The sequence below is a fragment of the Acipenser ruthenus genome, chromosome 7 (genome assembly GCF_902713425.1).
Source record: "Acipenser ruthenus chromosome 7, fAciRut3.2 maternal haplotype, whole genome shotgun sequence".
Classification (NCBI taxonomy): Eukaryota; Metazoa; Chordata; class Actinopteri; order Acipenseriformes; family Acipenseridae; genus Acipenser; species Acipenser ruthenus.
In genome coordinates this window covers 55,385,715-55,407,360 of record NC_081195.1, presented here as the reverse complement: position 1 = coordinate 55,407,360, position 21,646 = coordinate 55,385,715, and the positions used below count along the sequence as shown (strand labels likewise).

The 21,646-nt window shown below is 37.0% G+C and overlaps 1 protein-coding gene across 2 annotated transcripts in view; it reads right to left on the bottom strand.

Annotated features, from left to right (window-relative positions):
• The window catches only part of LOC117415271 (exocyst complex component 4-like), a 133,247-nt gene that overhangs the window by 12,591 nt on the left and 99,010 nt on the right, over positions 1 to 21,646 (bottom strand). Inside the window, exons 12-16 of one of the 2 annotated variants that reach the window (XM_034025390.3) lie at positions 19,887 to 20,023; positions 17,412 to 17,570; positions 12,053 to 12,231; positions 971 to 1,112; positions 160 to 338 (exon numbers count right to left, since the gene is read on the bottom strand). In XM_034025390.3, the coding sequence (XP_033881281.1) occupies positions 160 to 338; positions 971 to 1,112; positions 12,053 to 12,231; positions 17,412 to 17,570; positions 19,887 to 20,023 (796 nt within the window). The remainder of the gene's footprint in view (positions 1 to 159; positions 339 to 970; positions 1,113 to 12,052; positions 12,232 to 17,411; positions 17,571 to 19,886; positions 20,024 to 21,646) is intronic. The other variant, XM_034025391.3, reaches the window with a different exon arrangement.

The following is a 21,646-nucleotide window of genomic DNA, read 5'->3' as shown; positions in this document are numbered from 1 at the left end:
CCAGGGGCAGCTAAGATGTTATAATATGTTGAATTCAGTTGAAAGCACCTTGTGGTCAGAAAATGATGATGTTGCTCACCAACAGCGACTAAATGTGCAACTTTGGCAAACCTATTACCCTACAAAACATTTTTATTCTGAATTTATAAAGTGAAATACCTTCAAAAATGTACTGGAACTTGTGCTGCTGCAGACTGGCACTCATGACCTCCTCGATGGCACTAATGTCTTTATTCAGTTTTACCACTAGGGGGTCGTAGTCCATGCTTTCCACATTAGCAACAATGGCATAATTGCCTTGTTTAGCCAGGGGGATTAGATAATGGAAACAATGAACTCTGTAAAGAGTAAAATGAGAATGTATTAGAAAATAAAACCCAAGAATACTTTCCTAAGTTAAACAAGTATTGAGACCAATAATTGGTACTGCTAATTGCTAAAATACCTTCTAGCTAGCTCTTCATCTTTTGCAAAGCAAGAACCTTCACTTTGCTTTCAATAGACTGCACTACGAATCAAAACAGACACCAGCAACAGTATTTTAATTGGGTCTGATATTTACTTGCCCTCACAGTGCTGCCTAGGAACGTGCTATTTGTTTGAAATATAAAGTGCTGAGAGTAACAAGACATGGAATCTTGTACCTCCCAGTAGCTTCAAAAGTGTTGCATAGCAGCCAAGCACAAGCCAATAAACACAAATGTCAAAGTAAGTTGCATACCAACAATAAATAAATAAATAAATAAATAAATAAATATATGTCACTGTTGTACAATATAATATACGTTGCCTACATTTCTTTAACTGTACTTTACACTACAACAGGCTTATCAATCACATACAGGAATGTAGCAGTCTATTTTATTATACGCGAGAACAAAAGTGAACTTTGTGTGAGCATATTATACATATCAACATATTATACATATACTGTATAACTGCATAACATACCTCTGCCTTGATTACTTACCTGACCTCCAGGTGGAGCACTAGTAAGCAGCGGTCAGCCATTTCCTGGAAGGCTTTAGCCAGGTCATTGAGAGTCTGCATGATTTGTTCACGAGTCCGAGTGTGGTCTGAATTAACCTGGGAGTCAGAACCTGGAGACATAGCTGGAAAACATGAAACTGAAAATAAATAATCCCATAAAAACTAAAAGTATTGAGAACTTGTGCTCAGAAAACTGGCAAACAAATACACAAGATGAAACAGCACTGGATACATATTATTCAGTTAAAATTAGACAAATTAGAAAATGTTCTTTTCCAAAAAATGATGTTTCTGTGAAGATAAAACTGACGCAGTGTGCTAATTATAAGCTATAATTAGCTCGTTTACAATGGCGTCCAACAGCAGCAAATTACAATCACATAAAAACACACAGAATACACATTTAAAACTATATACTTAAATATGAAACACACTTCCTTTCTTTAAAAGGGTATGTATAGTATTAAAACAAATGTGTTATTTCCTTGCCACCTTTCTATTAGGAAACCCTTTCATGATTAATTAAAAAAAAAATAAAGGATCATTATTTTTTGCACTTTTGTTTAAGTAGTCACTTGTGAATCCCTGTGTTTTACTGTCAAAAACAGGGAGGTGCTAATGGAAAGATGGCATCCTGTAAATCAATGGTAATACATTTAAAACCTTCTGAAGAAAAGCATTCAGCAATGTCCCTCATACACAAATCTATTTAGTCAATGAAGCACTACAATGCATTGTGCAGCTCAGTTCCTGCTGACAGAGAATGACTGCTAACGAAATATAAGGGACTGATTTAATGGTGCTGGCAACATAATCGATTGTGGAGTGCAATCCAGCTGCCTTGCATGCAGCAGCAGACAGTTTTGCAAACTTTTGTTTTATTTTTCAATGATCCTTTTGTTAACCAAAAGAGTCTGACAGTGATAAGGTTTATTACTACTTTGCAATTACTGGAAACCTTTGCTTAATAAATTCTCAAAAGGGCCTGCTCAACTCCAAGAAACACTTGGAATCTCAGTTCATAACATTCACTTTGGGTACCTTGCTCTGGGGGGTGGGAATTCGAGCGTTAAGAATTTCAAGTACTCCAACCTAATGCAGGACAATATTATATTATTCTACATACACACCACAAAAAATGAACACATTAACACTAGAACCACCGCGGTTATACTCATACCTAAAACGGCCGCCGGCAGTCATTATGACGGTACGTTTTAAACAACAGCAATATTAAAATGAAAGACAACTATCCGATACAACTCAAAAGTTTATATCAAACATCTGCACAGCTGAAACACCGTATTTAAATGAACAATTAAACATAAAAGGGTTTATTTTAAAATAAACTAGTGTGGAAACATGTATATGTACATACAAAACTGCTAAAACAAATGTAGTTTTTAATTTAAAATGAAAGTAACATGTGTTAGCTCTTGCATGTGTCATTCGGTGCAGCACAGAGCAAGGGTGTCTAGATGACATGGTCTGCACCCAACAGCGGCTCACACACACTACCGGAACTAGTGGTATGGTCCCACCCCAGAACAATACAGATAACGTGAATGCACAGGACCAGATGAAACAAAAGTCTGCCAACCTGAACTGACCGGGTCACTACAATATATTGAACTTACATTCATGAAGAGACATTCGAAAAGTACTTGAGTAATAAATTAAGAGTTTGAGTAATTATAATTATTTTGAGTAATCTAACCCACCTCTAACTTGGTTAGACGACCAGCACTCACTTAACATCTTAAAAAAAGATGACTATTTATTTCTTCATTTTACATTTTTTTTTTTTTTTAAAACAGTAGACCCGCAAGCACAGACATATTGAGGCTAGATGACTTCCTGTGCATTCAAAACCTTTGCTTAAAACAAATTTGAAATACAATATAACTCATTTGTACTTTTAAAGCATTCTGAACAGTTTCAGAACCCCTGATTAAGTTTTTGCACTTTTCCCAGTTTACCCTGGTTTGCCATGTTTTATAATATGCTTTACCATACCTCTTCTGTGCTTTACAGTGCTTACCTAGGCTTTACCATACTTTCACTGTGCCTTATTACACTTTTCCAATAGTAAAAGCATAGCAAAGTTTATAAGGGAACATACCGAACAGTAGTTTAGCTTTGATGTGCAGATTAAGTGTTTTGGTGCTAAATTAGATTTAAATGAACTGCAACATGCTGAAGAGAGAAGAAGCCCTCCCCTGAATGTTTATCAACAAAAATGACTGGACCTCTTGAGTAAATCAAAGTATATATCACACCCAGAACACAATCACCAGTATATGCAGCAGCAGTATTTAAAAATGTAATTCTAATTCTATGTATTAGACATGATACAGTACAGATACAGTTAATTTGGCTGGATGCATGCATCCATGTAAAAATAATAATAATAATAATATTATATCTATATCTATATATCTATATATATATATATATATATCTATATATATATATATATATATATATATATATATATATATATATATATATATATATACACAAACACACATATACATACACACAGCTTAACCTATTTATATCATGATTGCCATTTTGGCATGATTTGTGATATAAAGCGGGTTTCATGTTTGCCTATGACAGCACATTACGAGTGCGAGGAATAAAAAGAAAGAAAACGAACGGTGCATTAAAGAGCAGTGTTCTACATTTAGTCGTTCTTTACATTTAAACAAATGCATAGTTTACTACTGGACAAATACACTTTGTATCATTAGTTGGAACAAAACATAGTCGACTGATGAGAGCTATCAGGCGTTGCACTTGGTGGTGTTTTTTTTATGAATAAGACTATGTTAAAAAAATAAAATATTTGGTGACGTTGGTGTTTTGTAACTGAACTTTATCCAGTTAAGACCGCCCACGCAGCATTTGACAGGCTGCACAAAATGTCAGTTTACCAGCCAAGCCGACTATTGGTTGTTAGTTGTATTGGAAATTAATTCCATCATGTGGTTACTTAGTAAAGCACAGCCACACAGTATTTGACAGGCTGCACAAAACGTGACAATAAGCGGGTTTGTGAGATAACATTAAGAGAGGTAATTTCTCATAGAACCTATGGTGCATGGCGAGTGGTTTTTCAAAAATCATGATAATAAACGATATTAAGCGAGGTGACATATATACCGTCTACAATACAACAAAAATAGCAGAGAGATGAACATGTTAAACAAAGACAGCATTCTGCATTATATATCTTCCAAACTAATTTCAGTCAACATTGACTCACACCACTATCATGTCTACACAGAGACAAATATCATAAAATCTCATTAGAGCAGAGTTTTTTTGATAAGCAAGCCAGGCAGTGACTTCCATCCGTTCAGCAAACAGTAATAACGAAGGGAGTGAAGACTGTCAGTGGTGATGAAGAGATATCTTAACACTCTATTAGTTTTTCATTTTCAGAAATAATGTTCTTTATGTGCGTATACACTCACTGGTTAATGAACTGTCTCATTAAGTAAATGGCCAGCAGCACTGTCTGAGGAGGAGAGCATCATTTTACCAGCACTGGAAGTTAATTTAACTTTGTGAATTCAGGATAAGATCTAACAAGTTTTGGAAGATATGTTTACTTTATTGTATGATTTTGTTTTTTGATGTCCTACTCAAAGCAGAAACTATATGAAGAATGATGGTCAATACCCACTGTCAACTCACTTTATACAGCTCTGTATTTTAATTAGAAACAGTTGTGTTAAAATGGCAGTAACGATGTGTGGGAGGCTCAGATTAAAAGCCAAGCCTCCTACACACGTTACAAATGCTGCTGAGCTACCACAGTCAAATATCAGGAGGTCAAAAAGCTAAAAAGGCTTTGGAACCTTATTCATTAAAAGACAAGAACACAATTTCTTCCCCAACAATGCCAATGTTTTTTTTTTTATCTTTTTTTAACAAATGAATAAATATCTCTCTTGAAAACACAGATTTGAAAGTTGCAGCAATATTTTTAACAAGTTTAAAACCAGTGTCCACAGGGTAGGAGGGGGCAGTGTGGTGAAGAGAGTGGTAGGCAAGAACAAAAGTCTTGAACTGAATATAAGCAGAGATAGGTAGCTAGTGGAGGGTGTGAAGCAGAGGGGTAGCATGAGAGTAGCAAGGTTGGGAGAATAAGACAAGCAGCAGAATTTTGAATGCGCGGATAGCCGAAGCAGGGAGACTAGCAAGGAGAGAGTTACAGTAGTCCAATCTCTCTTTGGAGAAGTACTGGGATCAATATGTTCAAGTCTCAGTATGTGGTGACCAATTTAAAATGTTGAACAGACTGTATTGGAATACAGTCCCAGCTCTGACACCTTTTTTTTTCTTTTACATTCTTGTGGCGCTATTCCAATTATTTTCTAATCCTATCTGCAAAACCTTCTGTTCATTTCCATCTGTACTGGGCTAGGGATGAAAATAGAAAAAAAAGATGGAGAATCTTTGACAGACCAAAAAATAAAAAGGTTTCTACTTTGTTAAAAACGGTACTAAATTCTTACCTAACACCATACAGTGCCTATAGAAAGTCTACACCCCTTTCAAAATGTTCACCTTTTGTTGCCTTATAGCCTGGAATTAAAATGCATTAAAATATATATTTTTTTCATTTATCTACACATCCTACCCCACAACTTCCAAGTGAAAAAAATATTCTAGAAATTTATAGAAAATTAATTAAAAATAAAAACTGAAATAGCTTGGTTGGATAAGTGTCCACCCCCCTTGTAATAGCAATCCTAAATTTGTTCAGGTGTAACCAATCGCCTTCAAAATCACACTCCAAGTTAAGTGGCCTCCACCTGTGTTAAATTGTAGTGATTCACATGATTTCAGGATAAATTCAGCGGTTCCTGTAGGTTCCCTTTGCTGGGTAGTGCCTTTCAAAGCAAAGACTCAACCATGAGCACCAAGGTGCTTTCAAAAGAACTCCGGGACAAAGTTGTTGAAAGGCACAGATCAGGGGATGGGTATAAAAAAAATTCAAAGGCCTTGAATATCCCTTGGAGCACGGTCAAGACAATTATTAAGTGGAAGGTGTATGGCACCACCATGACCCTGCCTAGATCAGGCCGTCCTACTGTGAAGCATGGTGGTGGCAGCATCATGTTATGGGGATGTTTCTCATTAGCAGGGACTGGGGCACTTGTCAGGATAGAAGGGAAAATGAATGGAGCAAAGTACAGAGAAGTCCTTGAGGAAAACCTGCTGCCCTCTGCAAGAAAGCTGAAACTGGGACGGAAGTTCACCTTTCAGCATGACAACGACCCAAAGCACACAGCCAAAGCTACACTGGAGTGGCTAAGGAACAAAAAGGTAAATGTCCTTGAGTAGCCCAGTCAGAGCTCCAACCTAAATCCAATCGAAAATTTGTGGCATGACTTGAAGATTGCTGTCCATCAACGCTCCCCAAGGAACTTGACAGAGCTTGAACAGTTTTGTAAAGAAGAATGGTCAAATATTGCCAAATCTAGGTGTGCAAAGTTGGTAGAGACCTATCCCAACAGCTGTAATTGCTGCCAAAGGTGCTTCCACCAAGTATTAACTCAGGGGGGTGGAGACTTATCCAATTATGATCTTTCAGTTTTGTATTTTTAATATATAATTTTTTTCTCAATAAAACCTTTTTTCCCCTTAACAGTGTGGAGTATGGTGTGTAGATAAGTGGAAAAAATCATCATTTAAATGCATGAAACTCTGAGGCACTGACACAACAAAATGTGAAAAAAGTTCAAGGGGGTGTAGACTTTCTATAGGCACTGTATAGCAGGATACAAATAAAGAAGAGCATTATTAAAATCATTCAGTGTTACAAAAGTGAATGGCATTTGCATTTGAACTTTACTCAAAAAATATGTTTTATGGTTTGTGTCACTCTTTGTACCCCTAGTGGCCAAGGGGGATGATGAAACATTTCAGAAAGGAGACATCCACAAGATTTGAAATGAACAATTTTTATTGTATTTGACAATTGACCATGCCCATAATGAAATGTAATATAATTTGGCCTGTGGCCTTGCCCATTGGAGCTCGGTAGCCACCCCTATACGCTGGCCGAACTACGATAACTAATGCCAGTGGGCAGGACAAGTGGCACTTTGGGCCACCTTCCCCCTAGACAAGGTGCACTGCAAGGTGGAGGCAGGGGAGGAGGAGGACCAAACAAGGAAACAACAAGGAGGCATAGGTGAGAGGGCTATTTAAAGCAACAGTTTGATTATGTACGTGATTAGTGGGTGGATTCTCCTTTCAGAAACACAACATTGTTTCCAATAAAACATGGAAGGAATTCATACAAAATGAATATGAGTTCTACAGAGTTCAAACATTCAGATGGGGGACAGTGAACCTTCAGATATTATTCTCTATCTATGTCTAGTTAGTCTCAGTGGAATTCTGGGTTATAAACTGAATGTTTAAACAAAAAAAAACCAAACATTGTATCAGTAATAAAAACAAATGCCAGGTAACATTATATGGAGTGTTTCATTGCCTGGTAGTGGAGTTTCAGCAGGCAATCCCAAAGTACAGCCAGAGGCTCCTGTTAAACTACACAGAAGACCTGAAAATCACCATACTGGGACTGGCAGCCAGCTAGCTTTGGAAGCAGGAGCTCTCCCACTGCATCAACCCTGGAAATTGACTTGAACAAATATTGGCAACAAGGATTAGAATTACAACAAATGCCCAGCTGGGTGCTAACTGCTAACTGTGCCTATCAGCTGAATGATTACACTTAATTTCCAGAAAACTATTTTCATTTTAATCAATCTCAATGGCAACGTAGCTGTTCAAAAAGCACCTGTATGGAGATAGTTTTAATCAATCAGTAGTTGATAATCTACAAGCAAGCAATCAAAACACAAATCACAGGGATTCGCGGGTCTGTCTGTGGATGTCAAAGATTCTGACTTCTTGTGATTGAGGCCAGACATTACATAACTGATAACAGGATTTAGAGCCAAGCAGAACATATATATATATTATATATATATATATATATATATATATATATATATATATATATATATATATATATATATATATAAATAAATTAAAAAAAAAAATTAAAATGAAATTCCAAGTCAATAATGAAACAGCAGTTAATGAGATTATAATTTGCAGTGTTTGATCTTTCTCATACATTACATCTATTTTCCGTGCTGGAAGTGGCATGTGTAAGGAAACACACAAGGGTGGTGGGAGGTGGCTGAGTTAGTTTAAACATGTGTCTTTTTTAATGAACTGCATGTGACACATGAGAAGCACAGTGTTAGACATGATGCAACATTGCAGATAATTTCACATAACTGCGAGAAAACATATAACAAGTATCTTTGTGCAGTGTAAGTTTATGATCCTTTCTAATCAAAGGCATGGTTTATGTCACTTTCTATTCTACTGAAAAATACTACCACTTGTTTGCTATGAAAATAATTCTGTCAGTTTGAAATGCAATGAAAGTATTAAAAAAATGAATAACGAGAGAATGCAGCTTTTTATCCTAAATAGATTTAAGCCCTTTTTATTGTCTTCATGCAGTCTGGTACCATGCAAATTTCATGGGCACCTGGGGTGTCTTATAACACTATACTGATAATGCTTATATAAACCAGTGTACAGTAATTTAGACAAATCAAACAAGGTATGGGTAACACAAAGCGAATCACAAGAAAAAAAGCTGCCAGTGTGTGGACTACAGTCTTAAATGTTTATGCAAACTTTCATCACAAAAATGCCACATCAAGTTAGTGGAAGCATGAATGCAAATCGTTTTTTTTTTTCTTTCTGCAATTTAAAATAACTCGGTCACAGCTTCAGACGAAATTCAATTTCTGTTTAACCAAACACATTTCAATGTTTCTGCTTTGGAACTGACCTTTATAATGTAGAACACCCAGATTTTTTTATGATCTTTCATACATTCAGATTGCAGCTGACTTCGTCATAAGAACAAGCACACCCTTAGTCCCAACTAAGGGAATTTAATTTAAGGACAGATTTTACTTTATATATTTTTTTTAATCATCTTAGTGTTTACGATGTTACCTGGTACAGTAGACTATTTCTTGTATTTTTAACTCAAGTAATAAGCGCTTCTCTCCTTCTGTTATGAACTACTCATCTTCCATTTACACTCTTTCATCCTATATTCTCTGTGCTATATTTGAAGTAGCGACTCAGTTTAAATGTATCTATCATTCAGGATTATACAGAACTGGACACAGTATTTCTAAGTGGGGTGTAACTGGAGCATTAGTTAAGTGATAGTGCCGGTGTGGTAGTTGACTGCACAAAAGTGAAGGTCAACTACCACACGGCAGAGCCTTAATCAAGAGGGCACTATTGCTATTAGAAAACAATTTTCTCATTATTTTCTTTAGAAAAACACTTTTAAAACCTAGATTTACCTTGAACTTGTAATGAGTCGTCGTGTACCCTTCCACTGAGAAAAGTTTTAGGAAAACAGTCCTGAAAATGTTTATAAAGGACCATACATAATTAGAGAAAGAAAAACCAAATAACTTTTTGAAACAAATAACTTATTTACTTATCAGAGCTGCTTCTCCATTATCTGGATAGTGCCAGATATCTGAATGGAGCAATATTACTGAACTGTCCGTGTCACACTTTGTTGCTGTTGAAAGATGCTGTCTGAGTTCCAGTCGAGCTGACAGACTGTGATTGGCTGACTCGGCAGGTGCAGGTGCAGGATTGGTTTATTATGTCAGGGCAAAGTATTGATTGGCTGGTCCTGGTGGATAATAACATACATTTCGACCAATTGTGTCTTTGGTTAGTATTTTCTGTCCAAAAGATGTGAACTGAGCTTTCATTACGGCAAGTCAAAATGAAAGCAGGCACTTGCGCTGAAATTTGATTCAAAGGGGATGCGGTGACGTTCCAGTGGGCATCTACTGTCTATTAATGCACAGGCCACACATTTGGCAATGTAACATAACATTCTATTTGTCTTTTTAATTTCTTCTATGCAAAATATTATTTACATACTTCAATCCCATAATGTACTTTGTGATATATTAATTTGGCTACAACCAATGTGCAATATTTGACATTTTATAACATTACAATTCATTTGGCACCAGTCTATCCATTTGCAGCTATGGTCCAAATCCCCTTTTCTGAGTCCTAGTTTGCTATAATATGCAAAATCTTGCAGTTTGTATCTCGATCCAGGTCATTTATATAAATTTAGTCCAAACACTGACCCTTAAAGTACTCCAGGATGTTTGCCAGGAAACATATCTTACTCCTAGTCATTTCACTATATTTCAAGATACCATACTGTGGTCTTGCTGTTTAAAGTTTATTTTATTTAAACAGTTGTAGCAACATGTGGGGACGTGTAACTCATTATATTTCGGAACCCTGCAACTTTTTAAATTTATGGGAAATGAAAGGTTAGTATTTCAGAAATATATTGGTCGTTATCCAAGACTTAAGCAACAACAAACCCCAAGGTGAACACTGGTGCTATTAAGAAACTAGGTCTAGTAGACTAATGTTTTGATGAGAAGTCCATATCGGTGTCTAAATTTTAAAGTGAGGCAAAAGTGGGCAGCAGTTTGTGACCAAGACTGATAAATGTTGCATGCATCTGGGCACCAAGTCTGTATCCAAACCCAATAGGCTGCTTAAGTGTGTTTATAGAACACTTTACAACAGTCATAGTAAAAAAATGTTCCCTGAAAAACACCTTGAAGAAGGACAATAAGATGCATACGCCAGCTCGTTGAACCATTCCGTTATCACAAGATCATTTATCACTGGATCTCGTGAAAACGGAAGTGATCCCTTCTGTTTACAGGAAAACAGAAGTAATGACTTTCTTTCTCGAGATCCTAAAATAAATTCTCTCGTGATCACGAGACAACGGAACGGTAATATCGAGATCCTGAGATCAATTATCTTGTGATCTCGCCATAACAATTATTATTTTTTTTTTTCCTGATGGCCTCAACGAGCCGCCGTAGATACAAGACTAAGCATACCCAATAAATGTACAGTATTATTCACAAAATATAGACGCACACATTATTTCAAGTGACGTTTTTAAAGGACTTACAGTTTTCGCTTGTTAAAACATTAAAACATATGCCTCAAGGTCAGCTTTAAAAACTTGTGCTGCACAGCACTACAGAGATCAGTAGCTGGAAGAAGCACCCTTAATCTATGAATATTATAGAAGTGAAAATGTGTATTAGTTTGAAAGACAAGAAAGAATAAAATGACTTTTTCATACCTGACTGGTTCTGTAATATAAAATCCAATTTGAAAAAAGTTAAGATAAGGGGTTAGCTATGGAAGTCCCATCAGCTTAGCAAACACTAAATAATGAACAATACCAAGGCTGTCCTATGTGATAAAACACTCCATTAATGGCACTATTTTAAATGAATGGTAATTATGACACGTTCACAGTTGAGTGCTATTGGCATTTATAGCTAAAACAAACTTCAGAAGGTTTTCTATTCATGTTTTAATGATATTGACTTCATGGTTTAGAGTGCAGCTGATATGAGCTGTGTAAGACCTTCTGCAATAGTCAGAGCACAGATTCCTCAAGTACCAATACTTGAGAATCAGACTCACCTCAGATTTCAGATGTATTATTTATAATATTTTTAATGAAGTTCCAGATCATTTGAAATTCTCCCTCTATCTCCAGCTCTAAAACTGAGTTATAAACAACCTCTAAAACCAGGTTATAAAAATAACAAATATCAGCAAAACTGAAGTTTTGGGAACACTCTATTAAATAAACTGCCTTAAGTGACGCTTTGGTGCCCACAGTTATCTGTCTATTGCTAAAACCTGTTGTGGTAAATTAACATCTTCAGCCTCCTTAAATCTTCATCTGCAGTGTATGCGGCAGACGGCACTGCGGCACATTTTATAAGATATCAAAACAGTTTAATCCAATATACAACTTTACATTCCACCAAGGATTTGTTTTGCTTTTGCTTGTTTTCTGTTATCAAATTTGTAATATTCTTTCATGACCAGTACTTACTCTGTGCTGTTGGCAGGCTGGAGAAGAAGCCTTTGAGCCTCCCTGCTAACCACTCCAGACTCTCATGTAGGTTAGCCAGGGCCTTAAGGTCGCTGACATCACGCAAAATTTCATTTGGAGGAATCAGCTTGTCTCCTAGGTTACCAGTCAGCACCTCCGACTCCTTGGCAAAGGCAGCCCTAGAATAATAATATTAAAAGTGTTCTTTATAACAGAAATGGTTCCCCCGGAAACCTGCTGCACTTCTTAGCTGGGATCAAATTAAGATACAAGTTTGGTTCTCAGAGAAACATTTTTGTAACAAACAGCAACGATAACTTTTTATATGGACTGTAGTTTAACAATGTTGTTCCTCTTTTTACACCCCCTCTACCATAGATAAAGAAGTATGTGATTTTTTAAAGACTTATTTTCAAATAAATATATTTTAAAAAACCAAAAGGTAGTAAACGTCCATGTGACAAAGTATGTGCAGTCTTAATACAGTACCAGTAAATTCTAAACAGTATTTGCCAAACATCAGACAAGTTTATAAAAAGTAACAGAAGGCAATCCTTCTCCAGACGTGAACGAGGAGGACAGTGGGTGTAAATGAAGGGCATATGTGATAAATCAAGATAGGCTTTCCTTGAATAAAGACATTCTGGCAGAAGCCCATGTCTGAGTAAAGGTTGAAAAGCAGCCAAGTGTCCATATCAATACCAGCTAGCATTTAAATGAGGCCTCCCCACATGCCCTTGACAGAGGTTTCACGTTCATTTAGTGCCACTCTCCCCGTTACCGCCGGGAAAATTAGCGCCAATTATCCTGTAAGCAAACTATGCATATGAATCAGGCTCCAGGAGAGGGTGGCAGAGGAGCTGGGCAGGACAGAGAGGCTGTCAGAGCATGTCCTCAGGGAAGCCAGTGACCGATTACAGTCTGGCACTCTGGGAATACTGAGCAGGTAAAATGTTTACCATTGACTTCACGTAACAACACAACCTGGCTCAGGGCTTTTCACTCCTCCGTGTCCTAGTATGCATTACTGATTAGGTGTTGAATTAAAAAAGCAACAAAAAAGACCTAAAGTAACCAATCATTTCAGTAAAGCCTCATGTGACCTCACTGTCAAATAATAATCCACTTAGCCTCTCGCTGCCATATTTACACTTTAACTGTTTTGAACAGGTGAATAGGACGCATGAGACAGGTCTTGTTTGCCTATATCTTTTCTTTTGAAAAATACTTTGTGCTCACACTATGCAGGAAAAGCAAGCCTATTAAACTGCCTAAATCCCTCTTGAAAAATCTAATGATTGATTTGAAGTTGCTGTGCCAAAAGCTGTACTTTTCCACCACATAGTCAATTTGTCATGAAACAAGAGCCATCAGGACCAATGGTAATTCTTAATTCTAAAACAATGGGATGGCTACATAATGATTATGCTGTGTTTTAAATTATACCGTCCTTATTCAAAAATATTTGCTGCACAAGTATAATATTATTATACCTAGAGGAGGCTGTTTTATTCACACATTACAGTCAACATATAACATGTTAAATACATCTATATACACTAAAATATAGAAGTAAGGCTTATTTATGTTTGTTTCTCTAATTAACAAGGAAGGCACTGGACATAATTAATAAGATTTACATGCCTCAGCTCCATACAGATTCATCTTCTCTTTATTTAACCTCTCAAGGCTAGTGTGTTGTTAATGTTATCCTGTTACTTCCCTAATGAGGAGAGCTTTAGCCATCAGTACCTGCCTGTGCTTCTCTCAGAACACATCCATTAATAAACTTCACTAGGAAATTAGTTCATTAAAATCCACACAAAAGTCCCCAGTAAATAGGTATAGTTTTTACTGCACGTAATGGCATTTGGGGCTCAGACAATGCAATTAGTATTGAATACAGGGGCAGCATGCATAGCCAGTTTCTAAATTGGACAGTTGAGACATATGTCCAAAACAGAACTTTTTTCCATATAAATTTATCTCTAAATAAATATTGCATTTCAGTATTAAGGCAGATGTTGTTCCATCCAGCAGATTTCAACTGAAGATAAGCATCTGCCACTGTGTCCATACATAATTAACTTTAACTTAAAATCCAAAATGTCTTTGGTTTGATCACGTAACTATAAATGTGCAGTAGAAAAGAGAAAGAATGGTGAAGAAGTAACACCACCACAATAACCTATACTGGTATATTTTCTCAAACGTAGTAATTCTATTTTAAAAATCAGCAATGTTTTTCTGTTACATCGAAGTGGGTTTCACAATTCCAATATTTTCATAGTAAGGTGGTAAGATATGGAAGTGGTATTAACAGATTGCCACAGTATTCCCAATACTGCTTATTTATGTCACCAAATTATGAACTGTCCTCTTTTTTGAAATGCTGATGCAGATTTTTTGTCTTTTGTCCAGCCTACTCTCAAACGTGTTTAACATACAGTGCACTCCGTTTATAAGAATCACATCTGTCTCAGGTGTTTTGATTCTTATAAGCAGATGATTCTTAAAAGCGGACCGATATGATTACTGTGGTGCAGAATCAAACTTAGTATGAGAATGATAGGAGCTTGTTCCCTGGCTGCAGTGTAATGGGTTGACCACTAGATGTCACTAGTTCCCCCATGTATGCACGCCCACGAAAAATCCACAGCTGCTTTCCTTAACGAATTATGGATAATAGTCAATTGGTTAACTGCTTGTTAAAGTTAATGACACTTCGCAAGAAATGGCTTAGCCGATAGCTTTGTGATGGGGGTATAGAGGCGTAAGGAAGCAGAAGTAACAAAAATAAAACCAGATTTAGTTTTTGTTTCACACCAAGTACTGTTTAGTTAGTGCTCCAGCTGAGCACCGCAGTATAAGTAAAATAAAACCAACACCGGTTTAACATTGTAAATCAAGACTCCAGCCTGATAATTTACACTGCCCTCGGCCACTCTGTCACATTACAATTAGCAAAAGCGTGCCATCAGCAGTTTAAATACAGTGTACGGATGTCAATGATGCTCAATCACTGAAGACAATACATTAAAACAAGTCCTGGTGGGTAAGCAGCGTGTTATATGATCATGATTATGTTTACTCAAGCCTGCAGAATCCTATTTTACTACAGTACACTTGAGAAGCAATCGTCTCGTGAGGGTGCCTAGTTTAACTGCTGTGCGGTGTTACGTGTAATGGCCTTTGAATTAAAATGACATCACAGTACAGTATTTTACTGTCACGACCACCACTGCATTTAAGCATCTGTGGCAGGGCCGGCGTAACCACATAGGCTGAACAGGCGGCCGCCTAGGGCGGCAAATTGAAGGGGGCGGTACATAATTACATTTTATACTTCACATTTCTTTAATCGTAAAATGTTCAACATCTTAGATCACTGTTTCCTGTTCTGCAAAGCCTACTGCTGATGTTATGGAACCATATCATGAGCAGTGGTGTAGTCCTAAATCTGAAAGTACGGGAACGCTGGGAGAGCGGATGATCATGCCGGTGCGGTGTCAAGCAAAATCTGATCTTCCCTGCGAACAGGCTTGTGGTTGTTGAGCCAGTTGGTAAGCAAAGGACGCACTGAAGTTCCTTGCGTATTCAAATGGGGCGGGGCATTATTAGATTTCATTTAATTACCCTGATAATGATTCTTATAAAAGGATGTTGCTATTACAGGATAATCGAAACGTTTTACTGATTTTATATCTCTAAAATTCTCCGATGACTGTCCTGGAAATCGCTAGATTTGTAGTGCTTTTGACAAGAAATCTAGCCAAGCTAGCCTTTAACCCTTAGCGGTCCATTTATTCAGCACATCTCAGGCGCGTCAGGTCCAATTTATTTTCACACGCGCTGTTTTTTTTTCACATTAAAACAGGTTTAAAAGGCACTGCATATCAACAGGACACTCAGTACTGCATCTCCAGCCCCGCCCCACCACTTGTTCACTGTTTTTTTCACAAACCTCTTCATTGTAGTGCATAACGATAAATCATCTTCTGATCACTTGTTTTATCACCAAACTCCTCAATAATGCGATCCAAGTCATTATTTTATTATTATAACATCTAAAAAAAGCTCTGCAAATGCTTGTGATATTCTTTGAGCGCTGGATGCAGAAGAAACTATCTTGTTTGTTTATGTCTGTGTTATCTATGTGGTGCCGGGGCTATCTGTATTCATGAGATACGCCCCTTTTTTTCCGGCTTCTCTCGGCTTCTTATTTATAACTCTAAGCTCATGCATGGTGGTAGAATCCACTGATCATAAATCTTGTCATTGTAGAGCTGACAGTAGATATCACTGCTGTTTGTAACCAGAGTAATGATTGTATATAGTTGTATATAGTTTTGTGACAATGTAAAAAAAAAAAAAAAAAAAAAAAAAAAACTCTCTTCCTTTCTCCCGTCGGAAGACTCTGTGGCAGCCAGCCCCAGAGGTGCCTTAATCTTATATCTTAACAAGGACTACTCTATAATGCTGAAGCCTTCGTTTTTTGACAGGGTCACCACTTATTTTAACCTGGAACCTTGTACATAATGGGCTGCATATGACCTGTTAAGGAACATCAAATAAATCATATTTAGCTTTGTTTGCAGGGTGACTGCCATGGGGAATTTATCTGACTTGCAGATAAATTGAAGAGTCACTCTGAAGGAGAGATGGAAGTCATGGGCATTCATATTCTTGAAATAAATAACCCTCTGATAATCTCTTGCCACATATACAAGAGATTTTACTCAAATTAATATGCATGCCTAAATATTGATTTTACCATGGGGTTTTCCTATTTATCCATCAATATTTTATAAATGATATATAGCCTTTAGAGATTTGTTTTTTGTACAGGCTATCCTATCACATTGTATGTTTCTTAATTGAAATAACGACCAGAGAGGTCTTGTGCTTATCAGGGTTGATTGCCTGGGTCGATAGCCAAGATGGACACTGGGACAGCTTGACCAAAAGGATGCAGAAATTCTAATTGAAACACACATGGGAACCACTGTGTTAGATGCTCAGTCCTGTAGCTCTCATTGTAAAATTACTTCATAGCCACTAGGCAGCATGAGAACCTAAATTGCCATCTGATTTTGTAAACCCAGAAAAATACCATTAATCACTTCTCCAGGCAGATGGCATTTAACACAGTCAGTAAGCAAACAGAAAGGTATCAATCCCAATTACGGATTAATACATAATTTATTATCTTCCCAATGAACAAACTGCTGAATCGCGTACAATTGTGTTGCTATTACCGGAGACTGAACAATGACATTTCTCTTCAGAAAAATCACTCCCTCCCCGTCAGTTAGCTTATTTAGAATTCCCTTGTTTGTCTTTTCTTTTTTATTCTTACCGGGTAAAGTCTTCCTCGTCCTCTCTCTTTTGCCTCAGTTGTCTGGGCTGTGCCATGTTAGACCAGTTGGGAAGGGATTTAAGCAGCCTGCTGATGTCTTCATCCTTGGCCCATGATGCACTGATTGTCAGCTTCTCCTCAGACTGAACAATACCCCTACTTACAGGCAAACAAGTAGAAATGGCCTTTAATTCATTTTACATGGTGGTATACTGTTTTTATGGTCGGCCCAGATAATCACAACATCTGCTTTACAGCCCTCCGCCCGGTTAGAGCAGGGATTTTCAACCGGAGGTACTTCTCAGGGGCATATGGGAGTACACAGGAGGACTCAAAAATAAAAAGGAAAGTAAAAGAAAAAAATTATCTTGAATTGATTTTTAACGGTATCAGATATATTATCTCTTAACCACTGTGCATAAATATTAGTTTGTTTGTTTAGCAGCTCAAAGGTCAGTATAGTAATGTTTCTAAATGATCATCCACCTGCATGCATGCGTGACTTTGATTGAGCTGATTTCCACTCTGATATTAGGGTGGCTGAAGCAGGCGTCTGGCGATTCTGCCACTGGAGAGCTCTGCTCAGAGCGCACCATGCTACTCATGAACTTTGCAGTTGACAACTCGTTGTATATTGAATACTAAATCAGTGAAACACAATTTGAAAGCATTTTCAAGAAGCATAAACGCTCAGGTAAATATAAATATCAGGGCAGCAGTGTGGAGTAGTGGTTAGGGCTCTGGACTCTCGACCGGAGGGTTGTGGGTTCAATCCCCAGTGGGGGACACTGCTGTTGTACCCTTGAGCAAGGTACTTTACCTAGATTGCTTCAGTAAAAACTCAACTGTATAAATGGGTAATTGTATGTAAAAATAATGTGATATCTTGTAACAATTGTAAGTCGCCCTGGATAAGGGCGACTGCTAAGAAATAAATAATAATCATCAATACTCTTTTTGTTTTATTTATTAGGCGCAGTTGCATTTTATTAACAGCTGTTTTTTTTTTTTTGTTTGTTTTTTTTCTGTTTTTTTTAAATTTAGTCGTTGCCAATTAGTTTTTATTATTTTCTCCCCAATTTGAAATGCCCAATTATTTTTTAGGCTCAGCTCACCGCTACCACCCCTGCGCTGACTCGGGAGGGGCGAAGATGAACACACGCTGTCCTCCGAAGCGTGTGCCGTCAGCCGCCCACTTTTTTACACACTGCGAACTCGCCGTGCAGCCGCCTCAGAGCTACAGCGTCGAAGGACAACGCAGCTCTGGGCAGCTTACAGGCAAGCCCGCAGGCGCCCGGCCAGACTACAGGGGTCGCTGGTGCGCGGTGAGCCAAGGACACCCTGGCCGACCTAACCCTCACCTCTTCAAAGAGCACCTGTAGAACTCCTCTGTTTGTATCCTGGGACACTATCACCCTTCATGTAAATGTGCTTTATTTTGCTCTTATCAGCCCCTATTTTACTGCATTTAATCCTGTACTTCAGAATACTGTAATCTGCCAAGTTTTTAACCTGTAGTACTTTGTATTTAATCACATCCTGATGTAACTATCACTATTACCTGCTGTATTATTGAATTGTGGTTTGTCAAACTTGTACTTTACTTGAACAAAAGTTATTGTATTTCTTGCTCTTATTGTATTACTTGTATTGTAACGCTTGAAATGTTTTTGCTTACGATTGTAAGTCGCCCTGGATAAGGGCGTCTGCTAAGAAATAAATAAATAATAATAATAATAAAATACGTGTATTTCCAAAGAGATTCCCAAATAATGTCTTTTGATTCTGTGATAAGATATAAAACTACAAAATAACTACTCAAAACTTTATGACCATGGATATATAAATGTACATTATGATGAGAGATATTGCATCCCTGCATACATAAAAGTTTAAAGGATGCTGGCAGGTAATACTGTACCTAACATGCAACCATAAAGCTAAAGAGGACACAAAACACAAGAAATTCATAACCTCTAAAAACAGCTGCCATTCATAAACCCTCTAAATAATAAGTCACATCTTCCCTTTGGCTTGAAATAATAATCATGCAAAGTTTGACTTGAAATTTAGTATTCAAGTTGAATTTCTAACATCACTGTTGGAGTGCCCCACTCATCCTCAGCATCGCTGCTGCCAGCATTGTCAGCCTACAGTCGCCTACTGTATTGTTTTGTTTAAACCTTTTATTGTGGCCCTTGTGCCTGTTTATTTGTTCCTGGTTTTGTGTAATAAAAGTGTGCAACAGCACTTAAACTGCAGCTTTTCTGTCTCTGGGTCTAATTCCTGCAGGTAGCCAGCCTGGGCCGTGACGCTACCCTATCACAAAAACTGAAATGTGGTTAACAGAGTTTTGATTCTAGTAACCAGGAAACTATAGGCAAAGCTGGGGTTAAAAGCTGAAAATAGTTGTTTAAAGGAAGATTTTCTTGTTGGGATAATTAGTATTTAGAGTTAAGACTTTTGTGAAGTTACCTGTATGCAGTATTGCAGATTTCCTTGTACTCTTTTAGTTTGTCACACACCATCTCAAGGAACTGGTTGGAGTAAGCACTTAGGTCATGCATTAGGTTTATCAAGTCCTGAATAGATTTCTCCACTATCACTGTGCTCTGGAAGAGACAAAGATCAAAACACTTCAAAAACAGAGGCACAACACGACACAAAAAACAACATCCTGACAAAGCATGGGAGAAAAGGAAACATCAATACCACAAACAATGACAATGATGAAGTCTGATTCCTAATGCAACCTGTACCGATTAATTAGGGTCAAGCATGTATCTGTAGGTCAAGGTATATAATGGGAGCTCTAGAAAGCGGATACAGTGGCTATCAGTCAGAGAAGGTAGAGCATAGGTGTATCAAGGCCTTCTCCAGCGAGCTGCAGACAGTACCACTTCCCTTACAAATTAACTGTATTTGCATGAGACAGTAGTAATGGAAAAGATCTGAACCGTGCTTTCAGTAAAAAATTAAAAGAATAACTGAGTGATATTAACCAAAGTGTGAAAATAACAACGCAATATCAAATACATCTGAGGATATGTAGGTTTAATAGGGCAGCAGTGTGGAGTAGTGGTTAGGGCTCTGGACTCTTGACCGAAGGAGGGTCGTGGGTTCAATCACCGGTGGGGGACACTGCTGCTCTACCCTTGAGCAAGGTACTTTACCTAGATTGCTCCAGTAAAAACTCAACTGTATAAATGGGTACTTGTATGTAAAAATAATGTGATATCTTGTAACAATTGTAAGTCGCCCTGGATAAGGGCGTCTGCTAAGAAATAAATAATACTAATAATAATACTAATAATAATAATAATAATAATAATAATAATAATAATAATAATAATAACAGCATTTTAAGAGTTTAACTTTAAGAGTATTACTAAAATGATATATTTGATGCTAACAATAATACTAATACTACGACTAATAATAATAATAATAATAATAATAATAATAATAATAATAATAATAATAATAATATTCATTAATAATATTATTTCCCTGCACTACTGTCACTGAAAAATATACATAAATGAATTAATACATAAACCCATTGCCATGAGATTTACAGTCTATTTTATTTTAAAATAATAAAATATTGTACAGGTAATCTCATATATAAGCATTTCATTTCTATCATTATAAACATATCTTCATGTTGTAATAGTTTCACAAGTCGATGGATTGTGCATGTGCGACAAATATCTCTTCTGTTCAAATCTAGTTAAAAAAAAAAATATTTAAGTTATTTTTTTAATATAGTGTTTAAATAATATTAATTAAATAAAATGTAAATATGGTAAATGGCTAACTTGGTTAGCAACAATCCTTGCATTTTTTGCCAGAGAAAGTTGGTCTTGAAATGCTTCTAAACAGTAAACACTTTTTTTTTTTTTTTTTTTTTTTTAAAACATCCCAGTACACGCTTGGCTATGATGTTTTTTTTTTTTTTGTAACGTTACTAGATTGCTGCATTGAGGTTCATGTATTAAGAAAGCAGTATCACTTCTTAGCTAATTTACAAAAAAAAAACGTAAATAATACCTTAAGTTTAAAAGATTAGCCTGCGCTTGGCAGCCATTTCTGGGTTTCTTTGTAACCATAGTAGATCAGCTAGCCAATCAGAAGTGATAGGGGTGGGCTGTAAACACTTTTTAAAATGTCTGTGTGTAGGTGCTAGATTTCCGCAATTCAGTTTTCAGACACTTGCGTGGCTCCCTGAAATA